This window comes from Talpa occidentalis, unplaced genomic scaffold, assembly GCF_014898055.3.
Source record: "Talpa occidentalis isolate TD23 unplaced genomic scaffold, MPIMG_talOcc4v2.1 talOcc4.7, whole genome shotgun sequence".
Taxonomy (NCBI): Eukaryota; Metazoa; Chordata; class Mammalia; order Eulipotyphla; family Talpidae; genus Talpa; species Talpa occidentalis.
The window spans coordinates 74,765,550-74,790,816 of NW_023605083.1; the positions used below are offsets into that span (position 1 = coordinate 74,765,550).

Here is a 25,267-nt window from a genome sequence, read left to right on the forward strand (position 1 = left end):
TTTATGCATACAAGAACTGGGGTTTAGGCCGGAGGTGCAGGGGGTAAGAGGTTTCATCAAAGACAAAGTCGGGAACAGAACAGGCAGACTGACCGAAATGCACTGCTAAGGGAAACAGTGGGCGAGGCAGGAGAGATCTGCTGTGCCATGTGGGTAGCTCCCTGGCCAGCCACAGATCGAACTTCAGAATGCTAGCTTCACAGTGCTGTGCTAACCCCCTTGCACCACCAGAGAGGCCCAGAACACTCAAAAATTATTATGAATTAATAGTAACTACATTCCCAGACTCTTCCCCCGCCCAAAAAACAACAACAACAACAATAACAACAACAACAACAACAAAAACCGGGAATGTTCTACTTTGAAATATTGGGGAAATCTGTAATAATATCTCCCTGGAGGGGTTGCAGTTAGAAGTGAGTGAGTTAGTGAACACAGAATATTGAGCACTGTACCTGGGAGACAGCAAGCACTAGCTGAGAGCTTACCATCAGCATTATTTATTTGTTCCTGTTCTTTTTCTCTACCTTTTTCTCCATTTTTTTCACCACTACCATCGTCATCTTAACTGTCATGGAATCCTTGAACTCTGCTCCATTGTCTTCTCTTGTCCTGGATCCAACTTTGATTTAGTGACAGAACTGGTTCTGATACCCTGTATCCCGGGGTAGCTCTTGTGTTTGTTCCTGCCAAAAGTAACCTCCCGCTTTGGAAGCTAATGACACTGTGACTGTCTGGCAGGGGACACACATGTTTTCTTCCTTACCAGTATAGCTTGCTTGCTCTCTGCTGTGGAAGCGACTCACCAGTTACACTTCTGAGTGCTCTTTGAGCAATCACCACAATTTCTGTCTCTAGACAAGGAACATGGGACTTGATTTCTGTATCCAAGGAGTGTTTGCCCTGTATTTAAAAGGAAACCCTAACTACACTGTTGTTACTGAGAGTGGTGCAAGCTCTCCCAATGTGTCCCTCCATGAAGCAGATTTTCAAGCTTCCACATGACCACAAATGACAGAGTTGTACATGCAGCAAAAACCAGTTGGATGAGCTATTATGGTTCTCAGTTTCACCATTTTATTGCTGTTCTGGGAATGAAGCAAAATGCATTATTTTATTAAATAAAGATTTTCTCTATATCACAGTGGAGGCTAATTTTATTAGCTTTTTTTTATGGGAACAAACATCATCATCCTGGTTGGGGAGGACAGGAGTGGGGGTTGAGGCAGTGGAAAGAATCACATTTTGTCATCCGTGTGCTCCAATGGAGGCTGCCAACATGTTTTAATTGGTAATTACTTACCAGAAGAGTTCTCCAGATCCTCTAGAAAATGCACAGCTCTCAGTTCACAAGTAATTTAAGAGATGATTCAAAAGACATATTCAGCCACAATAAATACTGTTCATGGAGTTTAGGTATGTCCGAACATCAGAGTATTCAGTAACTTCAAAAAAAGTTATTTTTTCCTAAACTTGAACATAAATGCCTTATGTTTCAAAGAGAAAGGAGTCTAAATTCAGTTGGAAAATTCACTCAGATACTGGTTTTGCCTCTGATTCATAGCTTTAAAACATATAGAAACTTCAAAATACACTTGCAGCTTTAATTAGCTTCTTAGATGAGCACAAAAACTAGATACCAACCCCAACCACCTTCTTCAGGCAGCCTGAGTTAGGTGTAGCCAACTCCTAATACTGGGTGCTGGCACTGCCTTCATTTAGCATTCTGGGCTAGATGTAGACCACATTCTCCATGGACGAATCACCATAAAAACAAACCACCTCTCTAGCCAACCACTCTACCAGAGGGGATCTCTGTGTTTTATAGTTACCACCCTATCATTTTTCCTATAAGCAGTAGGCCAACGCCAACACTAAGCAAAATGATAATGCTAGTAAAAATATTTTAGTATTTCCAGCCCCTTGTGCCTCACAAGAAGTCACTGCACCTTCTTCTTCCCCACTGTTATCAGAAGCCTAGTAGATCAGTCATGACATCTAATCATGCAATGAAAACAGGCACATCTTCTCTGAGGATTACTGCTTTAAATAGGAGATAGTACATTTGTAGCTCCTGTCCATAGATTTGTTTGTTTTGCTCTACCCACCCCCTTATTCTTTCCTACTTCTCTTCTATAGTTGCCTTTTCTTGAATGTTATCTCTTGATCCACTTCCCATCTTCTTATCTACTTCCTTCTTTCTGTTTTCTTCATGTTACCTGTTTCCTGCCTCTACTTCTTCCATCCCTTTGTTTGCTTCCCTATTCTTCTTGTCTACTTTCCTCTATAGTTATCCATTTCTTACCTTGTAAAAAATTATTTATTTATTTATTTATTTGTTTGTTTGTTTATTTTAGTGTTTGCTTTCTGTTCTCAGGTGTAGTACCCATAGAATTTTCCACCACCAGTTCACCCATGCACCATCACCATAGTCCGTTGGGCTCTTCCCTCCCTCCTTTTGATCCCTCTCCTTTCCCTTCCCCTGCAGAATATCTATGTTTTTTAGATGTCTGTTTATTTTTGTTTTGTTGTGGTTTTTATTCTTATTATTTTTTCCATGATCCTTTATTTGGTCCCCCTATATTCCTTCTATAAGTGAAACCATAGATATTTTTTTTTCCTTCTGACTTATTTCACTGAGCATAATCCCTTCCAGCTCCATCCATGTTGCTGTGAATGCCATTAGATTATCTTTTTTGATTGCTAAATAGTATTCCATTGTGTATATGTACCACATTTTCTTGATCCAGTCATTTATTTTGGGGCATTTGGGTTGTTTTCAAGTCTTGCCTATTATAAATACAGGGGTACAGGTGTCCTTTTGAATTAATGTTTTTATGCCCTTTGGGTAGATCCCTAGAAGTGGAATTGCTGGGTCATATGGTAGTTACATTTTCAGTAGTCTGAGGAACCTCCACACAGCTTTCCATAGTGGTTGGACCAGTTTGTTTTCCCACCAGCAGTGTAGGAGAGTTCCTTTTTCACCACATCCTCACCAACATTTTTTGTTGCTAGTTTTTTAATATGTGCCATTCTTACTGGTGTAAGGTGGTATCTCGTGGTTTTGATTTGTATTTTCCTCATTATGAAGGATGTTGAACAATTTTTCATATGTCTGTTGACCATTTTGTATTTCCTCTTAAGTTCTTCTGCTCATCTTTTGACTGGATTGTTTACTTTGTTTTTATTGAGTAATGTGAGTTCTTTGTATATTTTTGTGATGACTTCCTTATCAGTTGTATGGAGAGCAAAAATTTTCTCCCAGTCAGTGGGGTGTCTCTTTGTTTTGGTTAATGTCTTTTTTGCTGTACAGAAGCTTTTTAGTTTGATGTAGTCCCAGCTGTTTATCTTTTCCTTAACTTTCTTTGCTTTGGAGGATGAGTCTTTAAAGATGTTACTGAGATGTATGTCTTACAGTGTTTTACCTATATTTTCTTCTGTATAGTTTTTGGTTTCAGGTCTTATGTTCAGTTCTTTTATCCATTTTGAGTTGATTTTTGTGCATGATGTGAGGTAGTAGTCTAGTTTCATTCTTTTGCTTATGGTGATCCAATTTCCCCAGCACCATTTACTGAACAAACTGTCCTTGTTCTATTGCATATTCTTTGTTCCTTTGGCAAAGATTAGTTGTCCATAAATACGTGGGTTTATTTCTGGGCTTTCTATTCAACTCCATTGGTCTGTGTGTCTCTTTTTGTTCCAGTACCATACTGGAACCATACTGTTTTAATTATTACGGCTTTGGAGGACAGTCTGAAGTCTGGGAGTGCATTCTCCTTCTTTTTAGTTAGGAGAGCTTTGGCTATGTGAGGTTTTTTTTGTGACCCCATATGAATTTCATCAATATTGACTCTATTTCTTTGAAGAATGTCATTGATATTTTTATTGGAATAGCATTGAACTGTAAGTTGCTTTTGGTAGGATGGCCATTTTGATAATGTTAAGTCTTCCAATCCATGAGCAGAAGTTGTCTTCCCATTTCTTTGTGTCTTCTTCTATTTTTATTTTAACAATATTTTATAATTTTCTTTGTAGAGGTCCTTCATCCCTTTTAGTGTTATTCCCAAGTATTTTATTTTGTTTTTGTTTCAATTGTAAAAGAAATGGCTTTCTTGATTTCTTCTTAAGATTGGTTGTTTGTGTGTTGATTTTATATACTGCTACTTTACTAAACTGGTTGATTGTTTTGATTAGTTTTTCTGTGGAGTTTTTAGGGTTCTCTATATAATCATATTGTCTGCAAATAGTGATAGCTTTATTTTTTCTTTCCCTATTTGGATTCCTTGTATGTCTTTTTCTTGTCTTATTGCTCTGGCTGGGACTTCCAGTATTATGTTGAAAGCAGTGGTGAGAGTGAACATCCTTGTCGTGTTCCTGATCTTAAAGGAAAGGCTTTCAACTTTTTACCTTTAAGAATAATATTGGCGGTGGGTTTGTCATATATGGCTTTTATCATGTTGAGGTATGTTCCTTCTATCCCGAGAATGTCAACTGCCTTCATCATAAACGGATGTTGAACTTTGTCAAATCCCTTCTCAGCATCTATTGACATGATCATATGGTTTTTTATTTTTATTTTTGTTAATGTGTTGGATTACTTAATTGATTTTCAGATGTTGAACCATCCTTGTGCCCTTGGAATAAATCCCCCTTGATCGTGATATATTTTTTTGATGCATTGTTGGAGTCTGTGCCAAGGATTTTATTGAGGATTTTTGCTTCAATGTTCATTAGGGAGATTGGCCTTTAGTGTTCTTTTTTTGTGTTGTCTTTGCTTGGTTTTGGTATTAGTGTAATTCTGGCTTATTACCAATATCCTTCATATCTTTGTTTCCTTCTTGTTCTTGTCTATTTCCCCCCTCCTCCTTGTTTACTTTCTTGGTCTCCTTGTCTACTTCTCCCATCTTGTTGCCTACCTACCCTGCCTTCTTGTCTGCTACTCCATCTATTTGTCTTTTTTTGTCTCTCTGTCTACTCCCCGTCTCCTAATTGACTTTTGTTGTCCATTCACCTCATTTTTTCACCTCTTTGCCTCCTGTAACTGTCAAGTTTGTAACCTTCATGAAAAACATATCATAGGATTTTTGTGGTAGTGAAACTACTGTTAGATACTACTATAATAGTGGAGACATGATATTATACCCTTGTCTAAATCCACAGGATGTATTTATACCAAGAATGTGTCCTAATGTAAACTATGAAGTATGGGTGCTAATGATGCATTGGTGTCAGTTCATCAGATGTACCTCTCAGATAGAGGATGTTGATAGTGGGGGCAGTTGTGCATGTGGAAGGGGACATCTGGGAAATCTCTGTGCCTTCTGCTCAATTTTGCTATGAACCTAAAACTGCTCTAAAATATATAGTCTTATTAGGGGAATAAAGTCAGGCTTTATCGAAAGCAGGTGAGAGTTTAGGACTAAGAAGAGGCATTAGGCTGTGTGTTGCCCTTCCTGGGCTCTTGTGTATAGTAGGGACTGGCCCAATGACCCTTATGTTTGCTCATCTAAGCATCCCCTTGCAGTGGCCCATGAAAAACCCCTCCCATAGAACACCGTTAAGAAGAAAGAGGTGCTGCATTTGGAAATTTTGCCTGTTTGGGGGCATCAGCGGTGGAGTAGAGATGCTCCTCCTCCTTTTTCCTTTTAGGTAGGCCGGAGCTTTGCTAGTCAAAAGGACTGGTAACCTGTGGCTAGTTCTGGCTGTGATACAGATTTAGGAAACAGATGCCAGTTGGTGCTTTGTTGGGTGGATGCAGACTCTAAAGATGCAGCTCCTGGGAGAGCACTGGGTGTGAGTCCTGAAGTCACAGATGTGAACAGTGACTTGGGCAGAGTGAGTTAGGTTAAGGATTAAGGGGCAAGACTATGAATACAAATACTGACTCCATTACTTGCCAGCTCTGTGACCGTGGACTAGATATTTTACCTCTCTGTACCTCCCTTTTGTCATCTATAAAATGGGGATAAAAATAAAATCTATACTAAGGATGTGGGGTAGAGAGTAGATTAGGTGATATATGTAAAATTCAGTGCCTAACCCACAGCAAGCACTCAGGCAAAATCAGGATATGTTTTTGTAGAAGTCTTTGGTATGTGGCCCTGGGGCTTCCCTCATTCACTCTCTGTTGTAATCATAATGGCAGTTTGGGCCAAAATTCATGTAGGTGAATTAGTAGATGTGTACAGCCTATTTGCTATTCAGAATTTTTAACGGAAAACTTAATACTGACCAACATCAACTCTTTTCTCACGAACCCAGGTCCCTGTGTTGATCAGACATAGTAAGTTTACTCCATCAAGTTTTTAGAACTGGTTTCTACCTCAGGCTCCAGAAAGTCCCAGATTCCCCAAAGAACATCCCCTCACCTCCTTGGGCTTCAGTTTAAAGACTCCACTTCATAGGTCCATTTGCCCTCCCTTTCAGGTTGCCCCAGGCCTCTATGAGTCTCCTTTTCAATTGTCCAAATTAAATCAGCAAGTAATTAAGTTCACTTCCATATGATTATGAGGCCCTTCTAACTCTCCAGTTTGACTTTGGAGGGAAAGGAGCCCCCAGTTTCCTATTTCTGGCTTTTTCCTTACTTTCTGTAGCAGGATACTGGGTTCCATGTGTTGTTGAGATTGTAAAAAAGCCTTGAACCCACAAGAAGTGCAAGCCTGATGAATCCAAGTCTGTTTCCTGGATGCACCTCCAAAGAGCCTTATAAAAAGTGAATCTGCTCCCCCTGAGGGGAATTGGGACCTGCTCCAGTATAATGGGAGGGGTGGCCTGAGGCTCTTCTTGTCATTAACCCAAAGTAATTTCCTGCCCTCCTGGTCCCAGCAGCAGCAGCAGCTCTAACCCGCTGAGGCAGCAGCAGGAGCTGGAGCTGCTAAGTGCTGTACCTCTCCTGAGCAGTGAGATGGGCTGTGCCGGGCACGTCTCCCTGGACAAAACAGAAATAAATCACACACCAGCCCCTACTTAAGATCTGATGAAATTCTCCATTTCCGTTCCAAATTGAATTCCCCCCGAAGGATTGGAGCTGCTCCTGAGAGTAATGAAGGCACTCCTTCCTCCTCTGCTAGAAGCATGTTTTAAATTAACGGACACAGCCCTCTAATCTGGGTGGGGAGATAGCTTGAGGAAAAGTCTTGAGAAACTGTTTTCAGATCAGATGATATTTTTAGTCTCAAGGGGTGAGACAGCAGACAGAGGATGCCATGTGGTCTTTGTGGGGCGGCAGCCCTGCTGGTGGTCTCCTGGGACAGATGCCCCCATGCCCTGGACCTGGGCTACTGCCTGCCTCCTCCTTGGCCACCTGTAGCCACAGAGATGGAGAATACAAGCCAGAGTGATTGCGCTTTTTTCAAAGATAAAAACATGACTTTGCCATCCATCTCTTATTTGGGAAAAATGATAACCTCTGTGGTAAGAGAAAGAGAGAGAGAGAATGAAGGTGTCATTGAAGTGACTCTCTTCCCTTCGCTCTCTATAATGATGATGAATCGCGACAATTTGGCATCTGCAGAGGCAGTTGACACGGGCCCTTTCAGGGAAAAAAAAGAGAAAAGAAAACCCGTTTTCAAATGGGCCTTGTCAGAGTGAAGACGGATGAGCTGCTGCCTGATTGGGACCATGAATAAGGTTCTGGGAATGCGGGAATGAGTGAGGGCCCCGGTGAGAGCTACAAATCAAAGTGAAGGTTGAAGTGGAAAATTCTAAACTTTCATTCTGCGTTGAAGGTGGATGTGAAGTAGATTACCCACTGGTAAAGGAGTATTTACTGTTACCCCTTGAATTTAAGAGTATTATACTTCCCTTCACTCACTATTAAGAAAAGCAGGGCCTCCCTGGTGGCGCAAGGGATTAAGTACCGCACTATGAAGCAATCCTGCAGCCTCTGCAGCACAAGTTCAATCCCCTGCCTGCCGGGGAGCTACCCACATGGCGCAGCAGACCTCTCCTGACTCGCCAGCTGCGCCCCTCAGCAGTGTATTTCAGTCGATCTGCCTGTTCTGTTCCCCACTCTGTCTCTGGTGAATCCTCTCACCCCCCGCATCTCTGGCCTGTGCCCCAGCTCTTGTATGCATGAATAAACAAATATTAAAAAAAAAAAAGGAAAAAGAAAAGCAGTTTTAAAATCATATTTAACATGAGAGATTCTGACATATACTGTCCAAAGAAGAGGTGTGACTTCTCCTTTAAAGAAAACTCTTTCGATCATTTTATATCAGATTTTTGTTAACAACCCACTAGAAAGCGTATGAGAACCTTATTCCATGTTTTATATTAGTTTTAAGAAAGAACTCATTTTCTTCCTAGGGAAATGAGACCCCAGACCGCCCACCCCACAGGTCAAACCCAACTTTAGGGGACAAACTGGACTGCAGGGAGATTTGTTTCTCAACTGGAATATTGCTTTTCAGGAAGAAGGTCATGCTTTTAATGGGTAATAGGCCCATTTATATCCGGGAAACGCCTTTTCTTGCTACCCAGGAAGATGTTTCAGCTTCAGTCTTTCTCAGAGGACAGTGGGAAATGTATTCTTCCCTCCCTCCCCGACAGGGAAGAAAGGATTCCAGCAATGCCAGGGTCTGTCCTGAGTCCAACCAAGATTCACCAAGGTTGCATTGGTGGTGTCTCCCAAGTGCCTGCAGTTTGGGAAGTTAACAGCAAAGACTGTTTCAGGCAGGAAAATTAAATGCCACTCCAGAGACAGGCCCTTCCAGACTTTGATATTTGCATTAACAGACCTTGGTTCGGCTTCCACCCTGAGACAAAGTGGGTCGCCCCAGACAGAGTGGGCCTTTTCTTTCTGAGCAGTCTGCTGCAGTTTCTCAGCTGTCAGTTTGAGGCTCCTTCCTGGGTCAGCCACACAGTCTCTGTAACACCGCCTGGGGTTCTGGCCAGAGGACCCTTTTGATGCAGGCCTGTTGTTGAACCTGTTTACAAGACCTGAAGTTACTTGTGTTTTGTTTTAGCCAAAACGGTGAAGTGCAGTATGTCTGGAATGTTATTTACTTGCTACATTTTTGTGGCTTTTTTTTTTTTTTTTTTTGAGCAGTGTACATGCAAGGGGTCATTTACTTGAAAATGCCAGGTTGCAGTTTGTCTTCTCTAGGGGACAACTTTCTCAGCAAGAGGAAGTTTCTATCCTGTGATTCTCAGTTCCCGTTCTCCCTCCTCCCTTTCTCCTGTGCAGCCTTCTTCTTGCCCGCCCTCCTTGCCTCCTTCCCTCCCTTCTGCCCTTCCTTCTTTCCTTCCTTCCTTCTTTCCCTGAGCTTCTGTTGATACCAGCTGCATTGCACCCCTGTGTCCTCGAGACCCCAACTGTACTCTTCTTTCCTGAGGTTTCTGGTAAGCTCTTCCAAGTGTCCAGCAGACGCGTTTTCATTTGCGCACCTATCCTGCTGTTATTTCACATGAAAGCCGTCTCTTTTGGCACACATGACTCCTGGGACTTCAGTTGGGCTCTCTGAGCTGAATGGGTGAGGCTGGGGAGGGAGGGGAAATGCAGGTGGGGCTTTCTGTACCCGTGGGTGTGGGGGTGGAGGACAAATCTGCAAGTAGTCCTGGCTTGTGTGGAGCCCACACGATGGCAAACAAATGGTGTTTGAAGAAAGGAACCAGTGTGTGCCGTTTCTTAATTTGGAATGTTTCACAACCTTTTTTGTTCAGTTGATGGAGACAGGGTTTTTTTAAGAGCAGATTCTTCATTAAGAAGACTGTAAACAAGTCCTGGATAAAGGAAGGTAGAAGCTCAGGAGATAGTCTATTTGCCTCTCCTCTTCAGCCTCCTTTCCTCCCACCAATGCAGCCTAATCATGGTATTTGAGGTTTTAAACAAGGAATGGAAAATGAGATTAGATAAATCTCCCTGGCTGGTGCCAGCCCTGGAGCCATTTGCACACCTGCGTGGTTAACTCCTCTCTCTCTCTCTCTCTCTCTCTCTTTCTCACTCACTCGCTCTCTCGCTCTTTCTCTCTCCTGCTCTCTCCCGTTTTTGTTATGTGATATGCTTATACACGCATCTACAGAGAGGGGATGATACCTTTGAAAATCTTTACCTTACAGAAGTTCAGCCTTTCTCGTTCTCTTGGAAACCCGTCCCTGACACCTGTTTAGTTGTTGACTCCATAACCAACCCCAGTGAGAAATGGAAAATTGTGGGTGCCATTCTTCTCGGCTTTTCCTGGCCTTCTTCAGAACTTCTTGATTTGTTTGTAAGCTATTCAGAGTTCAGCTGAAGGCTCTTCTTTGATCATCATCCTGACAGCATGGACTCACATTCTCACACCTGCTCTTCCCTTACAGTCCAGATTTCAGGGTAAATGCTTCCATTGCCTTGTCATTTTTTTTTTTTTTTCTTCGTGTAAAACTTTGGTGCAGGTTACTTATTACAGGTAATAGTCGTTTGATGACGGAGACAACTGCTTGGCAGAAACGGCTGCCTGAACTGCTGCCAGCAACGTAAACTGCCACTTTATTTCTGAAAGCATCGAAGCTGTAGGCCTATCGGTCGTGATCTGGCATGCACATGATAATAACAGGTTTGCCAGGCTGAGAAAGCACCCGCGGGGCAGCCGCGAGGGGCAGGCTCTGACACGACTCCCTGTGTTTTCTCCCCCATTATCCACAGCCCACACATCATCTTCCTCTCCCAGAGCACCTTAACAGGAAAGAGCCAGCTCTGTGGAACCCGTCTCTGCCACGAAATCGCCCATGCCTGGTTTGGCCTAGCTATTGGGGCCCGCGACTGGACGGAAGAGTGGCTGAGTGAAGGGTTCGCCACTCACTTGGAGGACGTGTTCTGGGCTGAAGCACAGCAGGTGGGTTTAACGTGACCCTAAACACCTAATCATCCAGAGTCAAATTCAATTTCTAGTCACTCGTTTACCCAACATATATGGATTGAGTGCTTATTCCACAGAGAGCTGCATAAACAAGGAAGGAAAGTCCCTGCTCCCCAGAGGTTCACAGTCTAGTGAAAGAAAATAGACAAGTGAAGATATCGCTAACCTGTCACGTAGTGGGGAGTACTGTGAAGAAAGTGAGACCTAATAGAAAGTGGGAATGGGAGAAGCTTTTCAGCAGGCCTAAGAGAAGGCCCTCTATGATAAGGGGACATTGAATGAAGATTTCAAGCAAAGGTCATGCCATGGCGTACTCAATCACTCCTTTGTGGTTGTGGTTTTGGTGACGTTAACTCTGTGTATATGCATGTATTCTGTAATAATGAGATTACAATTTAAATTAGAGTTTATAATATCAGATGTCTGCTGGCAAGGAGTGAATAGAGAAAGAAGTTGTTAGTGTTATAGCTTATGGAATGGTGGGGACTGTGGCAAACTGGCAGCTGCTCCTGAGTTCTGATCATGTTGAAGAAGAGAATTTAAAATAACATGGGCTTCTAATTTTTTTAAGGAAAGTTCTAAAATTGGAATTTTATGTACTATTTCCTAATTTAAAACGTATTATACAAGCCAAACATACCCAGAGGCCAGATCTGGTCAACATGCTGCCAGTTTACAACTTCTAAACAACTTGTTACCAATTCTACTGAGAGTTGGTAGCTGAACTACTTCCTGCTTATTTTTCAGCCCATAATATTTGGTCACACTCCCTCCCCCATCCCCTTACACATGGGATTATTTGATATTATCCAAAATTCCAAGGTTTGTGAATACCTATATAATTTTGCTAAAGGTCCTTCTGCCTATTAAGTCTTGTTTGTCAAGATCACCCTCTCAGGATATTCTACTCTTCTAGAAAGTTACACTCCCACACTGTTACTTACAACTTTTTTCTCACTTTTTTCTTCTTCCTTGTCCTCAGAACTGTGTCTTACTCATCCTCTCTCCCCCTTCACATTTGGCCATCAACCTAGCAGTGTGCACATCTGTGTCCCCCTGCCACACAGAGTCCCGTGGAAGTGAGCCACAAGGCAGATTGAGGAGGTGTCTGAATTCAGAGTTAGTTCAAGCTTGGAATTCCAGCTCTGTTATTCATCAGCTTTCTGGGTATAAGCAGGTTATATAGGTTTCCAGAGCCCTAGTTCCTCATTTATAAAATAGGTATAAAAATACTTAATCTCGCAGGGTGAATGGGATAATGTGTGAATGAGTTTAGCACAGCACCTGACACTGTGGAGGGTGTGCCAGAAGCACTAATTCTCCCTTCCTGTTCTGTTCCTCTTTGTATTTGCTGCTACCTTGCCCACAGTAGGCATTCAGCAAGAGCTAAATAGGTTTAGTAAATGTGCCTCTGTTACCATCCCTTCCCTGGAGTTTGTCCATCCTGAGACAATGATTCATGCTATTTTTAGTAATCATGAGTACATTTTAAAAGATTTGTTTTTTATTTATTTATGCATACAATAACTGGGGTATAGGCCAGAGTGTGGGGGATAAGAGGATTCACCAGAGAGAGTGGGGAGCAGGACAGGCAGATTTACTGAAATACACTGCTGAGGGGAGCAGCGGGTGAGACAGGTCTGCTGTGCCGTATGTGGGTTAGCTCCCTGGCTGGGGACTGAACTCAGGATGAAGTGATGATTGTGCTGAGACTTAACCCCTAGGCCACCAGGGAGGCCCCATGAGTACATTTTAAGCTTCTGATGGATACCGTCTCTCTGTCCTTTATCTCTGGAATGCCCCCAAAGTGCTCCTCCTTTACCCTTCCAGTGGGTCAATCCTGAATTTCTTTGCTTGGGTGGGTCCTGCTTCTCCCCTAAACACAGCCATTTCCACTGTTGGATGCACAGAGTCAACCTGGCTGACTCTCATTGCTGCTTGCCTTCTGGGTGGCCCTTCTGTGCTAGGTCTGTAGGGATAAAGGGGTATAAAAGACACAACCCAAATCTGAAAGAGACCATAGTCTCATTGTGAAGATAAGAAAAGCACACAATGCAGGGAAGAAGGAAATATGATACAAAAGAGAAGGGAATAGCAAATATTATGAAACTTCAAGGTTGCCAGAAGCCAAGTCTGAGTAGATCCACAAAGGCTTCTTGAAGGAGGTGACTCTCTGAGGTGGATCTCAAAGGGAAAGTAGGAGTTGAAGTTTCTCTATCCCTCCTTTCCCCTCAACTTGACAAGGGAACAATCCATTATCCTCTCCTTCAAGGTTCATACAATAATGGTTCAATATGTGGAAACACAGATGCCCCTGACGCAAAGTGGCCAATCTAGATTCCAGTACAAAACTTCCAGAGCACATCCGTCACCCTGACCTCTTCTTTGATGGATGTACTGAGTTGCCGCTGGTCCCTAAAGAGTGTGCACAGTCCATTTTCCCAGTGAGAAAGGAGCACTCTTCAGAGCAGGGAAGGGTATGCCACTGTGGGAGTCTCCTGGCCCCCAGTGAAGAGGATATGAGGACACTTGTCCCTGTTCTGCCAATGAGGCTGCATGCCACAGCACTGAGCATTAACAAGCGCAGCAGCGTCAAGGAATGGGACATCATTGAGCAAGGAGCTAGAAGCTGACATTCTACTCAGGGAGGCATTCTGCAGGGAGAAGTGAATTGAGTTCATTGCAAGATTGAATCCTGTTACTCGTTCATCAACCTGGATAAAATCTGAACTCTTTCATGGATGTCTTTGTTAGCTGGGTCTGCATAAGATCCCTCAGAAGAGGAAACTTAACAAATGTTTGCTTTCTCATTGTTCTGGAAGCCAAGAAGTCCAACATCAAGGTGCAGACAGACTTGGTTTCAGGTTGTCTTCCCTGGCTTGGTGAGAGCCACCTCTCATTTTGCCCTCACATGGGCTTTCTATACACACAAGGAAAGAGAGCTCTGGTGTCTCTTCTTATAAGGCACCAGTACTGTTGAATTAGGGTCCCACCCTTATGATTTCATTTAACCTTAATTTCCTCTGTAAGCCCCATCTCCAAACATGGTCACATTGGGTGTTAAGCCTTCAATATGTGAATTTGGCGGGTGAGAGAGACACAATTCAGGCCAGAACAACAGGGCACACAAAGTCTGTTGATCGTCTGACCTCTGCTGGTTAATTGGCACCTCTGTCCGTCCCAGGATAGCAGCCTAACCACATCCCTTACCATTCCCTAAGCCCATCATGCTCTCCTCAGGCACCTTGCCTTCCCTCTGACTGAAATTCGTCCTCCTGATTGACTCCTGCTTTTCCTGAGGACCCACTCAGGCCCCACCATGTGTGTATGGGGGTATCTGGGTTCTTAACCTCTACCATCGCTGAACACCAATGGTTAATGTTCTCATGTGTCTTTCCCCTGGACTCCTCAGAGTAAGGCCTTTGTCCATATATGCCCAGGGCCTAGCAGAGACTCAGTAAATATCAGCTAAATGAACTGTTAGGGACGTGTAATTTCCAGAAGTGCCCATAGACAATGACATTTTCCTACCCAGTGAAATTCTGTTGGTCTCCCTTGCAGATGTTATAGCTGTGGGGCCTGGTGAACATTTGGAATGACAGCAGCTGATTTTGAGCACAGGGCAGGATGCAATGGCCTTCCCCTCCCCCAGAGTGATCCAGGCAGTACACTCTTTCTGGTTATATGCAAACAGAATCATCTGGGTTGCATTAGCAGGCTCCACTGTAAACAGCCCTTAACAAAACTGAGGACTGGGAAAAATAGGAGGTAAATGGAGGGGACTTTTCCCACCCTGTGCAGAGACAAAGCATGAAAGCCTGGAAGGAATGAGTGGAAATGGTCCCCTAGGGAAGCCTGCTCTGTCTAGGGCAGCGGAGGGAGGGGTCGTTTCAGGACCAGGGATTTCCTCCCCAATAGGCAACCTAAGAATGAGTGACTGATTCTAGGAGACCCCTTTGACCTCTGACTCTTCTGATGGGGGGAGGCAAGGTATAAGGTGCAGTGGGGAGATTGTCTGGGCCACCCTCAGACAAGCCAGCCACTGCTCCGCGGGGCAGCTCTGACTCTGCAGGACAATGACTGAGTTTGTGTGTCTGTGCCCCTTCAGCTGGCCCCCCACCAGGCGCAGGAGCACCAGGAGCTGAGGGCCTGTCTGCGCTGGAGGCGCCTCCAGGACGAGGTACGGGACTCCTCGGAGGAGCTGCAGGTGTTGAGGTAAAGCACCACCTGATTCCTTTCCCTTTCTGTTCCCTCCCTCCCACCCCTCCTTTCCTTCAAGACACATCCAGGCCAGCCATTAAATCTGCTGTGTTTCCTTTTTAAATTACATTAGGATAGGTTACTCATCCTTGCAGGGAAATGACTGTAATGTTTTAAGTTTTTCAGGGCGTGGGTTTGGATTTGCCTTTAACATTTTTCTGTTGTCTCTATTTGGGGTACAAAAAGAGTACAAAGCATTTCCGGGACCGAATTCTTCTTTTGAAGTTGTAATAGTCACTTTATGTGGTAGCTGGGGACTTGAAGAAGGGTGGGGTTTGGTAGCCTAGCAGACAGTAACCCTTTAAAGCCAAAAGGGAGGGGGTGCCCTTTAGAAAAATATTGATTCCAAAGTGTTTAGTAGTAACAGATGTTTGTGTCAATGGGGCCTTTTGTTTAGGATGGTTCCCGCAGGAGGCCACTCCTGTGCTTTGGGAGGATTTTCTCCTGCTCCTGCATTTTGTTTTCAGTGTGTCTTGCAGCATTTGTAGGATTACTTCTTGCCGTTTCCCATTTTTGTCCCTTTCTGCTTTGCTCCATTTTCTTCCCTTCTCTAAATAGTTGTTTATCTGAAACCTTGAGCCTAGGCCCCAGGAGCACTTGGTTGCTATGGCAACAGAAGCTTTCATCCTGCCCCCTCTTGACTAGAGCTAAGTGTTTAGAATCCACAATCAGACAGGTGGGAAGCCACCATCCAGGAATCACCCCCCCACCCCCCATTTTAGATGGCAGCCCTGAAGACCAGTCTACCTTGTGGGCAGAAGCCTGCCTAGACTGGTTCTGCTGTTGTTGTTTTAAAATAAACAGCCCCATTCCTCAGTGACTGTCCACTGAAACTGAGGTCTGATGGAAATACCAAGCCCAGCCTGACTCCAGGGAGACTGGTTAGCACTTTTGTGCAGCCCTGGAGCATGGGGTGTGGCTGCTCTTCCCACAGAGAAGTCCCAGCTCGCACGCTAGCCCATCCGCTCTGACTCATCCATTGTTTAGGAGAGGCAGAACCAGGCGCCGAGTGTTCCCCACCCAGGGCCACTGTTGACTGTCTGTTCATGCAGGCAGTGGGAAGGCTACACCTACTACCAAATGGACAGGGACCCATGTCCCATGCTCTCATGGAACTTCCCCGTAGCGGGGACCTTGTTGCACATGCAGCTACTGACGGGGAGTGAGAAGTGGCACGAAGGGAACTCAGCTTTATAGAAAGAGGTTCAGGAAGGCAGGAAAGGACTTGCCTTGCACAGAAAGGCAAGCGGTGTGGCAGGAATGGCAAGGAGAGGCAGCAAGAGCCATGTCATCCAACCTTGCTCCACATGCAGACAGTAGACAACAAGCAAGGAGAAGAGTCAGAGTGTTGCCATAGTCCATCTCGAGGTCCTGGGATCACTGACAGATGAAAGAAGCAACCTATCCGAGACGTGTTTTGGTGGTGAAATTGGAAGGTCTTTGATTCTTTGCATGTGGAGAAGAGGGAAATGAGAGTTTCCAGAAAGATTTTAGGCTTTTGACTTCAGCAGCTGGATAGATTATGAGGTCATTTAGGCCTCTTTGTCGAAAACTGTGGAAGGAAAAGCCTTTGGGGGGGAAATAAAAATTCTGGTTTTGCATGTGTTTGTCTGAGATGCCAAATAGGTATTGGGAATCGAGAACTTAGTGAGGTGTACAAGTCAAAAGCTCGTTGAGACATTAGAAGAATCAGCTTACAAATACAGTTCTGCAAAGCAAAACCAGACAATTATAAACCAGAGATATCCTGCAGAGGAGGAGGAGGGAGAGCAGTCAGAGGGAGGGAGGGAGGAGCACAGGAGACTGAGGTGATGGTGCACGGGTGCATTGGTGAAGGAAACTCTATGGGGACTGCACCTGAGGGGGTTGGGGGGAAGCAAATATTGTTTAAAAATGAACAACGATGTAAAAAAATTTTAAAAATTTAAAATAATAAACAAAAACCTACAGTTCTAAACACATTGAAATTGCTGGATACAGGGGGAAAGCAAGAGAGGACATTGGGAGGAAGATGAGGAGCCAACAGCAGAGGAGCTGGGGAAATCAGTGCAGAGGAAACCCTGACACCAGGGGTCATGGAGGCCATGAATGAAAGGGTATCAAGAAGGTGGGAGTGGGATGTTGGATGCTGCTGAGGGGTGTGAAAAGGGGCCTTTGGGATGGACCACATGAACTGTATGTTGACCTTGACATGCATGCATTTGTTCCTCAGTGGGAGGAGAAGTAAAGCAGATTGAATTGGGTAGAAGAGTGAACGGGAAGCCAGGAGATGCCAAGTGTAGACTTGGTGAGAGAAGGGCAAGGAGGACAAGCAGAGGAAGATCAGAGAGGTTTGCTCTAAGGTGGCTGACACAGAAGCATGCCTTTGTGTGAGTGTTTAACTGTGCCAGTCTTGTTACTCAGAAGACAGTTTCTCCATTCTTCACTTCTCCACAAGTCCCAGCAAAGCCTCCAGCCTGCTTGACTGTAACCCTTCTGTGGAGGTCAGGACATCATACATAACATGGACTGATGGAATGTCAGTGCTCACACAGTGGAGTGACTCTGGCTTCCATGGACCTGTGGCCAACCTGGCTTCTCCAGATCAGGAGTTTTTCATTTGTGTGTAAATCTGGGAGAAAGAATACAGTATTTTTAGACCATGGTGCTAGAAGGCTTATTATCACATTAGTTTTTCTTTTTCTTGGTATTCAGAAATTGCGTTTGCCTAAATTTAGGCTAAGCATGAGATGACTGCATTTTGAAGATTTCTTGCACTTTGGTGTAGAAAATTTTTTATCAGATCCACTTACAATGAAGAGGAAATGTTTCTGAACCTACTACCAGTTAATATAGTCTAGGTTTAATTTACTCCCATATCTTAGAATTCTCCCTTAAATGGGCACCGAGAAATTTCTGAATGTGCAAGGAAAAACTAGTGTTGTCAAAATTTGTTACCAGATTTTGTTTTGTATTAATATGCAAATAAAACCTTAAGAAAGAAGTTCCTTCAAACAATATGGTGATCAAAGATGACCTTTTTTCCCCCCCGTCTTACTTTCAAGATACCTCACAGTGATCAAAGATGTCCTGTTTTTTCTTCTTTCAAGATACCTTAGATGGACTAAGAACAATTATTTATTATAGAAGTACAGTTGATATACATTATTTCAGTTACAAGCATACAATGTAATGATTCAATATTTGGACACATTGCAAAGCGACCATTGCAATACTTCTATTTACCATCTTTCCTTAGCAGCTTTCAAAGGGGATACCATATTATTGATTTTATCCCTACTGCACTTTATGTCCTTAACTTATTTTGTAACTGGAAGTTTGTAATTTTTGATCCTCTTTACCCTTTTTGCCCACTTTCCAACATTCCTCCACCCCTCTGCTGGCCACCAATCTGTATTCTATCTCTGTGATTTTAGTTTTAGTTTGTTGTTTTTGTTTTTGTTTTTGTTTTAGAGTCTACATATTAAGTGAAACCTTATGGTATTTATGGTATTTGCTTCTCTCTGACTTATTTCATTTCATTGTAAATGGTAAGATTTCATTCTTGGCTGAGCAGTAGCTATGTGTGTGTTTTCTTTATCATTTCATCCATCAATGGACACATAGGTTATTTCCATACCTGAACATAGGGGTGGATATATCTTTTTAAATTAGTGTTTTTCTATTCTTTGGATAAATACCCAGAAGTACAATTGTTGGATTTTGTGGTAGTTTTATCTTTAATTTCTGAAAAACCTTCTTACTAGTTTCTAATTTATATTTTCTGTTTATAATTTATACAGTTTTCTAAATTTTAATGTATATAATTAAATTTATATTCCCACCAGTAGTGCACAATGATTTTCTTTTCTGTCCATCCTCATTAATATTTATTATTTCTTTTTCTTTTTGACAACAGCCATTCTGACAGGAGTGAGGTGGTATCTCATTGTGGTCTTGATTTGTATTTCCCTAAAGAGTAGTGATGAACATAGTTCCACATGCCAGTCGGCCATCTGTGTATCTCCTCTAGATAAAAGCCTCTGTGGTTTCTTTGCCTATTTTTTAACTGGATTTTTTTTTTATTGAGTTGTATGAGTTCTTTATATATTTTGGATATTAACCCTTAATTGTATACATGATTTGCAAATATCTTTGTCCATTCAGTAGGTTGTCTGTTTTTGTTGTTGAGGTTTTCTTTCTTCCAACTTGCAGAAGCTTTTTAGTTTTATATAGCCCTGATAGTTACTTTTGTTACCCGTGTATTTAATAATTAACAAATAATAATCTAGAAAAATATCATTAAGACTGAGGTCAAGGAGCTTGTGTTTTCTCCTAGGAATTCTATGGTTTAAGTTCTTATAGTAAAGTCTTTTGGCCATTTTCAATTAATTTTGTGTATGGTGTGAGAAAATGGCCCAGTTTCATTCTTTTGCAAGTGGCTATTAATTTTTCCACCATTTATTGAAATGACTGTCTTTTCCCCATTGTTTTTTCTTGCCTCCTTTGTCTTAAGCTAATTGGCTGTTTTGTTTTGTTTTGTTTTGTTTTGCAGAGGCTGTATATTTCTGGATTGTCTATTCTGTTCCATTGATTTATGTTTTTCTGCTGATACCATACTATTTTGTTTACTACGTCTTTATAATATAATTTGAAATCAGGATGTGATGCTCCATCTTTGTTCTTTTTTTCAGATTGCTTTGGCTATTTGGTGTGGCTATTTTGCTTTGGCTATTTTGTGGCTCCATACAAATTTTAGGATTGTTTCTTCTATTTCTTTGAAAAATGCCATTGAAATTTTGATAAGAATTGCATTGACTCTGTAGATTACGTTGGTTATATGGACATTTTGATAATATTTGTTTTTCTAATTCATGATCATGGAACATTCTTTCCATTTCCTTCTGTCTTCTTCAATTTCTTTCATCAATGCCTTATAGTATTTCACTTCCTTATTCCTAGGGTGTTTTATTCTTGTTGATGCCGTTATAAATGGGATTGCTTTCTTTTTTTTTTTTTAATAGAGGCATGTTTTTATTTATTTATTTATTATATTTGTTTGTTTTGTTTATACATGCACTGGGTACAGTCAGAAGCGCGGGAGGGTGAGAGAATTCACCAGAGCCAGAGCGGGGAGCAGAGCAGGCAGAAGGGCTGAAGTACACTGCTGAGGGGAGCAGCGGGCGGCAGGAGAGGTCTGCGCGCCATGTGGGATCCTCCTCCGGTGGCCGGGGAGCAGCTGGGGATCGAACCGGCGCCGCAGAGGCCGCGGGCAGCTTCACAACCCAGCGCTCAACCGCTGCGCCACCGGGGAGGCCCGGGATTGCTTTCTTAATTTCACTTTCTGATAGTTCATTGTTGGTATAAAGGAATACAAGAGATTTTTGTACATTGATTTTATATCCTGCAACTTTACTGAATTTGTTTATTAGTTCTAAGAGATTTTAGGAAGAGTGTCTAGGGTTTTCTATGACCAAGAAGAATGTAGAAGTCTTAGTTTGTGTCTTGACATAATCCTCCATGTTGTCAGATGCAATGGAAGCTTCTCTTGCCTGTCTTTGCAGTAACTTTCAAGATAGTTAACCACATCTCCTTCTTAAAAGTCTTTCTTCTCTTGGCTTCTATATGTCACGTTCATCTTGATTTTCTTCTGCTTCACTGGCTACCTCTTTTGCTGGTTATTTAGCATCTTCACTAGGTGACTAAAACTCTAAGATTGAATAAGCTCTTGCCATTTGCAGCAACATTGATGGAGTTAAAGGGGTTAGGCTATTTGAAATAAGTCAGAAGGAGAAAGACAAATACTGAATGCTGTCACCTACTTGTAGAATATAAAGAAACCAAACAAAGCATCAGATAAAGCCTAACTAACAACAAACCCTATAGAACAGAGAGGGAGGGGCGAGAACAAAGTAGGTAGGGAACACCATGGACTGTGGGTGATCTGGTGGTGGATGCAATGTGGTAACGACACCTGAAGGAGAGATCCTGTACTTCTGAAATGCAAACAACATTGTAAACCAATATTACCCTAATAAAGACTGAATAAGGTATTCAATGTAATACAGCTGATAAAGAGCAGAGTGGGGATTTAAAGGATCATGTTTTCCCTACATCATCTCCCTCTGTCTGTGGAACTCCATGTAGCATTTGGTTGCATTAAAAAGATTTTCCAAGTAACTCGAACTACAGAAGAACTTGTAGAAGTGAAAAAAAGAAAAGTATCCTTGGAATGAGCATCTCTTTACGTGAAATTATGTATCTTCTTATTTTAGTAGATATCTGGAAGAAAAAACAAAATTCAACACTGTGTTCAATATAGATACTGGAGTATTGACAAAGTGAGAAGAGAAAATTTTAAGTATTGTTTGGCTCTGACTAATTTCAGGAATTTATATGAGGAATTTTCTCTTTTTGCCTTCCATACATCATGATTCTCACCAAATGTGTGTTAGATCAGCTTGCTTATGATTTGCCCTTGGTTTCAACAGTTCCTTGTGTTTGCCCGGCCTTCTCAGCTTTCATTGGCTGGGGAGCCTGTAATGTGGCTACAGGTTCCAGAAAATGGCAATTTATTCATTATTTCAGAATGCTGGGGTCACATTTCTGACGTCATGCCTTTTCTCATTTGTTAATTATTAAACATGCCTTTCACGTAGACAAGACTCCTGGCTCTCTCCAGGCGCTCCCTCACCCTTCCACCAGTTGTAGGCTTGATCTTACTGTTGGCTGACTATGCCTTGGGGTGGACTCCCACTATGCCCTCCTCTATTACGCCTTCCCCACCCCTTGACCTAAAAGCTTTCCAGTTTCCCTTCTGAAAGTCATGACTCTTGCCAAGGAATATGCTGGCAAGTGGCATTGGGTGATGATTCCGAAAGATTCACGTGTCTCTGGTCTCTAGGGTACAGCTGGATTCTGGCATCTTCTCTAAGTGCTCTCAGTTAGCATATCCTGTCAGGTTAGTGAGATACAAGAGCTACAATGGAAGAATCAGAAGAAGTCTCTGTTGGTTTTTATTGTTTGTGATTTATTATCACTTCCCCCTTTTTCAGGATTCATTGTTAAAGTCAAGCTCATGCTAAGAGAAACATTAAATCACGTTGAGGAGGTGTTGATGGGCCCAGAGGTAATGTGGCCCTTCTTTCTCTTAGCTCCTGTTTCCACAGTTGATGGAATCCTAGTAAAATGCAGACATATTTTCGTACCTTACCCCTGGTCACAAAGGCATCTCATAATAACAGCGAAAAAACCCAGGAATATCTCTCTATCCATAGCCAAATAAAATGTTCATGCCATCAGTTTGCATGATGCTCAAGCACTGTACATTCATTTGAAAATGGTAAGAGCTATCTTTTTCATTAAATATCTATGTATAAGCGTTTCACTAGTACGCATGAAGCTTACATCTCTAACAGTTCCCTCAAAATTTGTATTTCTAATCCTTGAGGAACTTAGTTGTCTTTTCCCACCCTCTTGTGGGAACATGTCCATACACAGCCAGACAAACCTGCTTCATGAAAAATTTCCACTTATAGAGACACTCCAGCCCTGTGGTTCAATTTTTTCCACTGCTTCTCCATCCTGGATAACCCTCACCCTTCTTCCTTCCATCTCCACTGGCCCCTCAGGCTGTGAATAAATCTTTTCAAACTCCCTTCTCCCCTTGGTAAGAATAAACTACTGATTCTAGACCTTTCCTGCTCCCTGCTTTCCATGGTCCCCGCCTCATGGGAGAAAACTGAAGTCATCAGTCACATTCTCCCTTTATTCTATAAACCCATCAACATTTATCTTGACTTCTCAGATACCTGAATGCCAATCCATAGGTCTTAATACAGTAAAAGACAAATTTATAGTTTAGAGGTAGAACTAGTTCACATACATATGTGAACTTTCAAACCTTCTACCCATAAGGAAGAAGGGAAGGGAGGATCGTACACCAAGGGAAACTGCCATCACTTTGGACCATGGATCAGCTCACAAGTCTAGGGAATCTTTTTTACCAAGGTGCCCAAATGGTGACAGATTCTGTAAGCATATCTCAATTTTTATTGGACTTCCCTGTTTTGTTTGGTGCTCCTATTAACTCTTCCCTTCTGGAAATTTCTATCACCTGGCTTTCATGGCAACCACTCTTCTGGTTCTCCTTGTCCCCCTCTGCCTTCCCTTTTCCATCCCCTTCTCAGTCCCTCTTTGTCTCCCAGCATCTTCTTGGTGTTCTTCAGGGGGCTTCACTCTTCACTGCAAACCCTCTTGGAATGCTCTTATCTAAACCCCCCTCTCTCAAGTGAGTTTTCTCAGAAGCTGACCCTGAGACAAAATTCATGTGAATGAAATTTATTACAAAGAATCCCGGCAGGGAAAAGGGAAGGGGAAATGAAAGTGAGAAGGAGGCCAAGTTAGGGTGCCATGATGTCATCTAGTCACACAGGCCTGCTCTGAAAGCGTGCAGGTCAGCCTCAGAGTTATCCAGTTAGGGGCAGGGGCCCCGGAGTATAGCCCCAAACCTGTCATTATTGCTCAGAGAGATGTGTATTCCCAGGTATTTCTGGCTCATTTGTTCAGGTTCCAGCAACCAAGGGCCACATCTTACAAAGAGTCACTGAGAACATGGCAAGAACAAGTAAATACACAAATGGTAAAATGGTCCCATAGGATATAAAGAGGGTATGTCACTGCCAGCTCTGTCTGGCTGTTTCTAGACCAGCCCAACTCTTTATTAAAGTCAAATGTGAATGTTTACCCAAGTGACAACATTTCTTCCTGGTTACCCTCTAGGCATCTCACAATGGCAATGCTCTCCCCTCACTCCCATCTGCTCACTTCCTATAACATTGACTTTCTCCTGGTAGCATAGGTTCACACACTCATCCAAGATCGAAACCTGGACTTTTCCAGCTACTTCGTCTCCTTTCCTTCCCTCCTCCCCTTGTAGGGTTTCCAGCCATTACCATGAATTTACCTCATAAATATTTTTCAATTCAACCCTTCTCCACCCCTAGTACTACTATTTCTATGTTTAAAACTTAATCCCTTGCTTGTATCAATCTAACAGTCTCCTAATTGTGTTTTGTACTAGTTTTATCCCCATCAAATTTGTCTTCCTCCCTGCCACTGGGTACCTCTGCTTAGAACACCCTATGATTCTGCTACCCGCTTCCTAAAACCTCTCCAAAACTTCCCCTCACCTAAAGAAAAAAGTTTAAGCTCCTTAATGTAGCATACAAGTTCCCACACACTTATCTCTTTGTACCATAGTACTTGGCACTGAGTGGGTATGTAATAAATGTTGAAGAAATGCATGTCATAGATACCATGATCTCTGTTCCCTAGGGTTCTTTATATATTATTTGGAGAGCTGAAATACTGCTTATAAGATAGTCAGTAGACAAATTTGGGGCTGCATTCTCAGAGTTCTAATAACTGAGTTTATTAATGGTAAGTTTAATAAGAAAAGGCTACTGAAAGATGTGAAACTTGAAGTGGGATGGGATGGTAAGAAAGGATCACATTGAGACTGATAGAGAGGCTGAAGGATGGGAATTTGATGAGCAGTGCCAGCCAGGTATAAAAATGGATGGAGCTGGAAGGGATCATGCTCAATGAAATAAGCCAGAAAAAAAAAGAAAAATACCGGATGGTCTCACTCATAGCAGGAATTTAGGAAACCTAAATAAGGGACCAGGAAAAAGACTAATTATAATAAAGTAAAAATCAATATCAACAGGAAACTATAAACCAGAGACACACTACAGGGGGGAAGAAGGGAGTAGGATCAAAACACGGGGGGTGGGGAGGAATTTTGTGGGGATGATAACCAAGATGAAAATGCATACATTGCACAAAAATGAAAAATGATATAAAAATATATAAAATAAAAATTAAAAAAAGGAATTGACTATGGAAATGGGCATTAAGTGAGACTAGGTTTACTCGAGTGGAGCTGAAAGTGAAGCAGTGAGGACAAGCTAAACAAAGGAGTTCTTTATTTATTTATTTATTTATTTATTTAAAAGAGTTTATTTATTTATTTATTTGTTCATTTATTTACTTATTTATACAAGCACTGGGTACAGTCAGAAGCGTGGGAGGGTGAGAGAATTCACCAGAGCCAGAGCGGGGAGCAGAGCAGGCAGAAGGACCGAAGGACACGGCTGAGGGGAGCAGCGGGCAGCAGGAGAGGTCTG

The 25,267-nt window shown here is 42.5% G+C and overlaps 1 protein-coding gene across 8 annotated transcripts in view; it reads left to right on the plus strand.

Annotated features, from left to right (window-relative positions):
* Window positions 1-25,267, plus strand: part of AOPEP (aminopeptidase O (putative)) — a 405,018-nt gene that overhangs the window by 224,969 nt on the left and 154,782 nt on the right. For 6 of the 8 annotated variants that reach the window (XM_054689497.1, XM_054689495.1, XM_054689499.1 and 3 more), the window contains exons 6-7: window positions 10,625-10,814; window positions 14,947-15,053. In XM_054689497.1, coding sequence (XP_054545472.1) covers window positions 10,625-10,814; window positions 14,947-15,053 — 297 coding nt within the window. Of the gene's footprint in view, window positions 1-10,624; window positions 10,815-14,946; window positions 15,054-17,078; window positions 17,210-17,310; window positions 18,558-25,267 lie in introns of those variants that run through there. The other 2 variants (XM_054689503.1, XM_054689502.1) reach the window with 2 other exon arrangements.